A 9,607-nucleotide genomic window follows, 5' to 3' on the forward strand; every position below is an offset into this window, starting at 1 on the left:
TTATTTTTTTTATTTTGAGAGAATTTGAATTGTGACATGTCAATGGAGAACTAAAACTGTAATGTGAACACAAGAAGGGTCAGATGTGTTCTGCGATGCCCTGGTAAAATGAGGTAAGAAAATCGCTATCATTAATATCTTTTGAAAATAGTAAAGTATAACTTTACCAGAGTTTACAAATGGGTAAAAGACATGTAACCTGCAGAAGATCAATACCTATGTGTGTATTTTTGTACAAAGGTAAATTAAGAAATTATCTTTACTTTATTCAATAAACCGATGTTACTGTGAACAGTGTTGGGAAGGTTACTTTGGAAATGTAATAGGTTACAGATTACCCTATTTAAAATGTAATAGTAGTGTAACTTTTTTAATTACTTTAATAATGTAACTAATGACTTTTTAGTACTTTTTGATTACTTTTCTAAATTTCTAATGAATGTTTATTTGCAACTGTTAATAATTTTCAAACATTTACACCATGCAGGTTTAACCTTAAAGTAGTGCTCAATACTGTCAGACTTTCATCATCCTTCATCACTTGAATTAAGATGATCACATTTGAACACATCCAGCACACAATTAGACTTTAGTATTGCCTTTTACTTTGAGATTGATCTGAAGTTCAATGCAGATTTAAAATCAAAAGGAATAGTTTATATATATACTGTTTTTGAAACCAAATCTTTGCAACTACAGGAAACACTGCATCTAACAACTGTTTGGGGTAAAATAGTTAATAAAAAAATAAAAGCATATACATCAACTCAAATACGGTCATCTAATAAGCATGTGTCATATTTTGTGTACTAAACTCCTGAAACATTGGTGTCTTTTTGAAACTGCTGTCTCTTTGTATATAATATGATGATAGTTTCTCAAAATAAGTAAAATGCGTATGAAGTGACTCACGGCAGTTCTAGAGATTATGTTTGTGTTCATGTACTCATATATTGAGGCAGCGGAGGCTGAAAACACTGCGAGCTTCAGTAGGCATGTGTAGTAAATTAAACCGCATGTCTGCGCCATTAATTTCCACGAGGGGCGGACTGTAACGGTGAAAGAAGGTGAGGAATCAAGTGCAAGTAAATGGATATTTAATAAACACAGTAAGACACACGAGTAACATTAAACAGGATAACAGGTGGGTGAGGCGAAGTCTGATGGCGATCCGGGAAGTAACAATGTCCAATGGTGATCCAGGAAGTGGCGGTGAGGAGATACAGCAGGAGAGTGTGACACAGGAACTGAGATGAGCGAGCCGTGGGGGTGAGGAGTGGATGGGATTCCAGAGACACAAGATCCAAAGAAGAGAAGAACACAGAGAACAGGAACGAGAGACCAGGCATAACACGAGGGACAGCAAACAACGCTCTGACAAACACAAGAGAAGCAGCGCAGGACTTACTGAAAACTTCCTTCAGGTCCAGGTACTCCGCGGGCACTTTAGACAGAACCGTAGCCTCCTCCTGAAAAACAGAAACAGACACAGCAGGATATGCAGAAACCAGACAAGACTCATGACAACGTTCACTCCACAAGGTGATGGTGTTGGAACCCCAATCCACTCATGGGTTGTGTTTGACTAGCCAGGTGTGACCTAAGACGATGGGCGCCACAGGGGAGTCCATTAGGATTAAGGGAAGGGTTTCAGTGTGGTTGACGGAGGTGAGGAGAGTTATGGGTCCTGTGGTGTGGGTGATGTAAGGCAGTTACGGGGGAAGTCGTGGCCTAATGGTTAGAGAGTCTGACTCCTAATCGAAAGGTTGTGAGTTCGAGTCCCGGGCCGGCAGGAATTGTGGGTGGGGGGAGTGCATGTAGAGTTCTCTCTCCAGCCTCAATACCACGACTTAGGTGTCCTTGAGCAAGGCATCGAACCCCCAACTGCTCCCCGGGCGCCGCAGCATAAATGGCTGCCCACTGCTCCGGGTGTGTGCTCACAGTGTGTGTGTGTGTGTTCACTGCTCTGTGTGTGTGCATTCCGGATGGGTTAAATGCAGAGCACAAATTCTGAGTATGGGTCACCATACTTGGCTGAATGTCACTTCACTTCACTTCACTTCACTTCACTTCACTTCACTTCACTTCAGTTCCTGACCATTGAGTGCGCTGACGGTGAGCTGGTGTGAAAGGGGAGTGATAGGGAGTCTCAGGTGTTGTGCAAGGGTTGTGTCCATGAAGTTACCCTCTGCTCCAGAGTCCAGAAGGGCGTGACAGGTGTGCGTGTTGTTGGCCCATCCCAGTTTCACTGGAAGGAGGGTGGATGATGTTGAGGACTTGCCGGCGGAGATCCCACCCGATAGTAGCCTCGAGTTTACCACCGGGCTGGCTCCTCTTACCGGACAGGAGAGTAGAAGATGTCCAGAGTCACCGCAGTGGCACTGTTACCAATTTGATATGGCGTGGTCAGTGTGAGGTGACAATGGCACATACATTTCACTTTGACTTTGACTTTCACTTACAAAGTTTGGTGTCAATATGTCAATGTTTTGCAGAGATACAGCCTCTGATGCTGTTTGACAACTTTTTCTTGCATGTCATGATCAGGGCTCTGTGCTCACTATCAGAGGATAAACCTAAACAATATAGCAATTACCAAAGAACCATAATTCTTGAACTTCTCAGAAAAAAACATTCATAAAGCGTAAAGATATGAAAAATGAACAATATAGAGATTTCTAGCATCTCTCCTGTATTATTTGTCCCACCCGGAAAAAAAAAACAGTTTTTAAGAAAATGAGTGTACTGACTTTCTCAGGAGAATCTTTGATCTCTGATTACTGACTGTGGAGAAGACTCTTTCAGACAGTGCTGAGGGGGCAGAGTTTCCGTAGTGCGTTTCTTTCCAGCATTTGTAAAAAGTCGAGGACTGAGAGAGACGAGGAGTGAAGCTTCACTTTTGTGCCTGGTTCTACTCGTGTTTGAGCACACAAACACATATTTTCAAGTGAGTTACGCTGCTTTTTCTTCTGTGTGGGCATATTCAAGCCGCATGCTTCAGTGAAACATTAGAATCTGAATAGAGCGTTCAGCGCTGGAGCAGAGTCACATTAGATATAATGAAGGGAGACGTGAAAAACAAACATCGCGTTGTTTTCATATGGACTACTTTATCACAGAATATTTGTTTTTGGCAGCACTTGTCTAGTTTAAAAGTAGACATGTCAGGCTTTCTATAGAAATAGCTCTCACGTCTCTTCGTTGTGTATTCACTGAGTTACAGTTCATTTTAATGACGTGTTTGTAAATGAAGATCAGCGCAGACAAAGGCTGCAGACAGCACACCTTGTTTATGTTTATTTTATAAGTGCACAAAGTTTTGTTGTTATTATGTCTGTGTACAAAAAAGTAGACCCTTTACAGATTCGATTGATGTATTGGTCTTATCTGTACGATCAAAACTGAAAGTGTAATTTAAGTTCTTTTTGGGGTTATCAGGAGAAAATGACTCATAACGCGTATACGTGTTAATAGATTCCAGAGGGTTAGATCAATTATTATCTTAGTTCCGTTCAACTATTTGTGTCTGAAGTTTTATCATTGTCCTGTGTAACAAACAGGTAACGTAGGGAGCAGTTAACTTAACTAGCTTCATATTAGATGACTCGGATGCTCAAAACTGTGTTTATTTATCTCTGAATATATAAATGTATGTTTTAATCATGAAACATTTAATGTGATTCAACATACCAATATAATTACTAGCTTCTAAGTCGATTTTATATACAGTAACGTTACTTTTCCATGTAAACACGCTAACGTTAGATGGATGTGAATAACCGTTGCGCTCTCATCATATTTTACAGCTTGTATTTTTGCTGAATTTTCATAGTTTGCACTTGAAATAAAATTCACTTTAGTAAATAATTTCTTGTCCTTTTTAAACTTTTCATTATCATTGGGAGATATGTATTATGTTTTCAAAGTGAATTTCCTAAGTTTTATTTTATTAAATAACTTGAGGGTGAGTGAGATTATGACGCTCAGGATTTTGGTAAACTTGTTTGTTTGCAAAATTATGTTTTTTGTGCCACCCCAAAGTAACTACTGGCCCCTGCCTGGCCACCCCTATGAAGAATTCCTGGCTCTGCCACTGTGTCTTTTCTCCTGATGATAAATGTGTTAATTTTAAAGCAATAAATAATACATTTAAACTACTAGGTGGTAACGAATATATTTCCTTATAAGGAACTCACTGAATCACTGATTCAACTGGTGGCAGTCAGGCCCTAAAAAAAGTGAACAATTTGTTTTCTTTTTGTGAAACGAAAGTATCAGATCAATTTGAGAATTAAACTAGCATTAAAAAGCATGCATGTGAAAAACACCATCAAGACCAATAATGAACAGATGACAGAATTTACAAGCCTGCCACTTGAGGGAGAAAAGGGGAAATTATTAATCCCACATACACTGAACATGATTTCGGCAGCCTCGATAATTAATGTTAAACTTCATACAGCGGTTTATATTCAAGTTCACAACATGGCTAGCATGAGCATAATCAAGCTCGAGCGGCAGGCATTCAAACAAACAAACGTTACTACGGTTAAAAATTTAAGAATTAGAAAGTGAATACTGTATAGTTTATCGTGTTAAATTTCAAATAATTTAAAACAGGTAAGGTTATATTAGATTTTAACAGTTAATGTTACCCTAGACCACCTCTGAGACTGCTTTTGAGCTAATTAACCAAACAGAGCATTTATTTATTAAATTGAATGAGAAAACCTACAAAAATACAAAACACTACTCCTCTTTGATGGCATTTAACGTTATATCAGTTAAAATCTATTAATAAAAGTAGATTTATAGCGCTTACCTTCTCCTCCGTGTCCCTCCACTGGAAGTTGACCGTTACAAAATGACAGGCACGCGCAGAAAGTGACGTGAGCTGCTAGTTTAAGGTTTAAATGTTCATTTGTCCCGTACTCTCTTTCATTAACAAACATTATCACCATTTGCTAAGTAAATTGTTTATTTATTTATTTTTTTGTTCTTTAACTGATGGCAAATATATATATATATATATATATATATATAATTCATGCCATCTTTTAAAATGCTTGATGACTTTTTTTTATATTTCCGAAAAAAAATAGGCTGTTCAAATGGTATCTTAATAATAATAATACATGTAGTGCAATAATATAAAAAGTTATCTGAAGACCAACTGACCACGTCCCTACAACGTCCCCAACGACTAACTAGCGACGTCTTTTGAGGATGTGCCCACAACGTTTCTGGGAAGTTAGCCAAGATTTAAAAAAATTGAACTTTACCACGACGCCCTCACAACGTCTGTGTTTGCTGGGTTATTATTACAGTCTCAACTAAGGGTGCTTATGCTTTCATTTCATCTCCCACTGCCATAGAACCGGTCTGCCCCACCAAGCACTGTGTCTCGTTGAGTACTTTAACACTATCTGCCTCAGCTTAACAAAAGATGACAATCTCAGTAATGTCATGCAGGCCAGACAAAACACATGTGGCAGTGGATTTAACTAATGTTCTCAAAATACTTTTTTTTTTTCTACAACAGAAAACCCATAAAACCATTAACAAAAATCTACCACACACTCCTTTGAAACTGCACTCAGACACCAACTTTGCCCACCCACTCCCATCATGCACTCAAGGGAGAGAGAGCACAAGAGATTGACTCTATCACGTCATTTGTTATGTTCTCAATCAAACACACATATTAAGTCAGTCTATAAAAGTGCAGATATGGTGTCAGGTCAGTTGCATTTTGTAGCCAGAGTTGAGCTCAATCTTCAGGATGCTTCTCTTTCTTTATACACTCCTTTTCCATCACCTTCAGACAAAGGTGGAAAACAAACTTTGCCGAATGATGGGAGAACCTAAGTACCCACTGCTTTCCAAGGAAGGAGATGTAACTATTGGAGGAATGTTTGCAATCCACAGTAAAGAAACATTACCTTCTTTTGAGTTTAAACAAAAACCTCAGCCTCTATCATGCTCCAGGTTTGTTACACTGTAAACTTTCAGAAATATTAGATCAGAGAACATGTTGTAAATTAAAACATAATGCATCTTTTTTTAAAGTGAATTTTATTAAAGTGGATCACAAACAGATCTGGAATATTATGATCTATATCTATCTATATATATATATATATTTATATATATATATATATATATATAAACAAACAAAGCAAATGATGTCCTTTACTTTTTCATGTTATTTATGTTTATTTAATAGTAATTTATCAATCTTTTTGTAGTGTGAATCTAAGAGATTTTCGTCTGGCTCAAATAATGATCTTTGCCATTGAAGAGATTAACAAAAGTGAAAGTTTGCTCCCAAATGTTTCCATTGGTTACCGAATTTATGATACATGTGGTTCAAGACTGTCTTCTATGAGTGCAACTATGGGATTGATGAATGGACCAGAATTTGCTGCAGGGGAGACATGCAATGGTCAGTCGTCTATACATTCAATCATAGGAGAAACAGAATCTTCTGCCACAGTGATTTTGTCCAGAACTACAGGACCTTTTAAAATTCCAGTGGTAAGCAGCAATAACAACTTTTTTCTTTCTTTTTTTCTGGAAGGGGTGGGGGGGGCAATCACTGTTTCATTGTTTGTTCGCTTTCTATTTCACTCTCAGATAAGTCACTCAGCCTCATGTGAATGTCTCAGCAACAGAAAAGACTACCCCTCATTCTTCAGGACTATTTCTAGTGATTACCACCAAGGCAGAGCTCTTGCATACATTGTCAAGCACTTAGGCTGGTCTTGGGTGGGAGCTGTGAACAGTGACAATGATTATGGAAACTATGGAATGGCCATATTTCTGAATACAGCACAGAAGGAGGGTATTTGTGTAGAGTACTCTGAGAAATTCTACAGAACAGAGCCAGATAAACTAAAAAAAGTGGTAGATACGATAAAACAAAGCACTGCAAAAGTGATTGTTGCATTTGTTTCATTTATTGAGATGGGCTTATTAATTGAGCAGCTGACTATTCAGAATATTACAGGCTTCCAAATAATCGGAGTAGAGGGTTGGATAACCTCAAAGAATTATATCACTTCAAACAGTTTTCGTGTGATGGGAGGGACACTGGGGTTTGCATTGAGAAAAATTAATTTTGATGGTTTTTCAGATTATGTTATAAATGCATTCTGGGAAACGGCTTTCCCATGCTCACATATTGAGGGAAATTTGTCTCAATATGCAGTAAGATGCAGAAGATATCAGGATTTACTTGCTCTGAAAAACTACAATGAAGATGTGCCTGAACACAGATATTCAAGCCATGTCTACAAAGCAGTTTATGCTGTGGCTCATTCATTGCAGAACCTACTCAAATGCAAAGAAAATGAAAGCTGTGATAAAAGCCTGGCGATACAACCACAGCAGGTAAAAGATAAAGTCAGATTAAGAGAAAGGAAGAAAAAAGGGAACAATATTTTTTGTTTAAAAATTTGTTAAAATACATAAGAACTGTAATTTTGTTTATTATTTTGTTCATTCGTTTATTCATTAGGTGGTTGAAGCTCTAAAAAAAATCAATTTCACAGTAAAGTTTGGAGATCATGTGTGGTTTGACAGCACTGGTGCTACAGTAGCCCATTATGAAGTTGTGAACTGGCAGCAGGACTCAGATAAATCATTTCAGTTTAAACCAGTGGGATACTATGATGCCTCACTGCCTCCTGACCAGCGCTTTGTGCTCAACACTGAAAACATAATTTGGGCTGGAGGACACCTGAAGGTAAATGAACTGTTTTAATGATGTTTAACTGAGGGAACATAAGATAGATAGATAAATAAATAAATAAATAAAAACTCTGCTCCCATTCTCCTATTCAAAGTTCAAATGAGCAAAAAAATATGGTCCACCATACAAAATCAACTCTGTGAATAGGTTAGAGAGAGAGAGAGATAAACCTCATGGTGGGCAGGGATACAATTATGTCTAAAATTATACATTTTCAGCAAAATTTATTACAGAAATCAGAACAGAAATTGGACATTTAGGACATAAGGACTAACTGTTTGTTTGTTTGTTTGTTTACTTGATTACGTAGAAGCCAAGCTCTGTCTGCAGTGAGAGCTGTCCTCCAGGCACTAGGAAGGCTGCACAGAGAGGAAGACCTGTCTGCTGTTATGACTGTATTCCATGTGCAGAAGGAGAAATCAGTAATGAGACAGGTAATCTTTTGCCCATTTCACTGTTCCAAAGAAAACTGGTTAGTTGTTGTTGTTTTTTTCTTCTTTTTTTGGATGCAGTTTCTTGTCAAATGAGTTAATAAAGGACAGAAACCTCCCTTTGTCTCAAACTGCAGCAATTATCACTTTCTTTCCAGATTCAAATAACTGCAAGCCGTGTCCAGAGGAATACTGGTCTAATGCTGAGAAAAATAAATGTGATTTAAAGGTTGTAGAGTTTCTGTCATTCACAGAAACTATGGGTATAGTGCTAGTCTTTTTCTCACTGTCTGGAGTAGGATTAACTGCGCTGGTGGCCATTCTGTTTTACAGTAAGAAGGACACCCCCATAGTAAAAGCCAACAATTCAGATTTGAGCTTCCTGCTGCTCTTCTCACTGTCTCTTTGTTTCCTTTGTTCACTTACTTTCATTGGTCAACCCACAGAGTGGTCATGTATGTTGCGTCACACAGCATTTGGGATCACTTTTGTCCTCTGTATCTCATGTGTTCTGGGGAAAACAATAGTGGTGTTAATGGCCTTCAAGGCTGCACTTCCAGGAAGTAATGTCATGAAATGGTTTGGACCTGCACAACAACGACTCAATGTTCTTGCCTTTACACTAATACAGGTTCTTATCTGTGTGCTATGGCTAACAATATCTCCTCCATTTCCCTTAAAAAATATGAAATATTACAAGGAAAGGGTCATTATTGAGTGCAGTCTGGGTTCTAATATAGGTTTCTGGGCTGTTCTGGGTTATATTGGCCTACTGGCTGTCTTGTGCTTCATTCTTGCTTTTATGGCTCGCACACTGCCTGATAACTTCAATGAAGCCAAATTCATCACATTCAGTATGTTGATATTCTGTGCTGTATGGATCACTTTTATACCAGCTTATGTCAGCTCTCCTGGAAAATTGACTGTAGCTGTGGAGATTTTTGTCATTTTAGCCTCAAGCTTTGGTTTACTCTTCTGCATATTTGCACCTAAATGTTATATTATTTTGTTTAAGCCTGGTCAAAATACAAAGCAACATGTGATGGGCAAAACATCTACAAAGACCCATTAGTAATGTTTTCACTGTTAGGCCAATTGTGCGTCCTAATGCATGCAGGGCCAATCCACTCTCATTTGCAGGGCTTGATCATGCCTTGGATTTTCGGCTTACCGAATACCTTTTTCTAAAGCAGGCTAGGTGGGACCCTACTCATTTCCCAAATTTTCATAACAGGCTACCTTTTTAATACAAGCTTACCCAAAACCAAAGTTATGGAACCTTTTAGTCTTATTTAATAATGCTTAAACACAGCATGTCAGATATGAAGACCTACTGTTCCAAACCTTAAATATAGTATAAAACTTATACTTCTACTGCAACAACAGCAGCTCAGAAGTATTGAAAAAAATATTTTTATATAAT

At 38.0% G+C, this 9,607-nt stretch overlaps 1 protein-coding gene across 1 annotated transcript; it reads left to right on the forward strand.

Moving 5' to 3' along the window:
* The first annotated feature begins 5,767 nt into the window (after positions 1–5,767).
* LOC132155627 (extracellular calcium-sensing receptor-like) lies at positions 5,768–9,256 on the forward strand. Its single transcript, XM_059564363.1, has 6 exons — positions 5,768–5,988; positions 6,249–6,537; positions 6,637–7,392; positions 7,520–7,747; positions 8,064–8,187; positions 8,343–9,256. The coding sequence occupies exons 1-6, from the start codon at positions 5,783–5,785 to the stop codon at positions 9,254–9,256; spliced, it is 2,517 nt and encodes an 838-aa protein (XP_059420346.1). The 5' UTR covers positions 5,768–5,782.
* The last annotated feature ends 351 nt before the right edge of the window (positions 9,257–9,607 follow it).

This window comes from Carassius carassius, chromosome 13 (assembly GCF_963082965.1).
Source record: "Carassius carassius chromosome 13, fCarCar2.1, whole genome shotgun sequence".
Lineage (NCBI taxonomy): Eukaryota > Metazoa > Chordata > Actinopteri > Cypriniformes > Cyprinidae > Carassius > Carassius carassius.

Bases quoted from the DNA above. Each gene is read 5' to 3' on its own strand.
- LOC132155627 (XM_059564363.1), top strand. From the start codon at position 5,783: ATGCTTCTCTTTCTTTATACACTCCTTTTCCATCACCTTCAGACAAAG. The intron at 7,748-8,063 runs GTAAATGAACTG...TTGATTACGTAG, and splicing joins GGGCTGGAGGACACCTGAAG to AAGCCAAGCTCTGTCTGCAG. The intron at 8,188-8,342 runs GTAATCTTTTGC...CTTTCTTTCCAG, and splicing joins AGAAATCAGTAATGAGACAG to ATTCAAATAACTGCAAGCCG.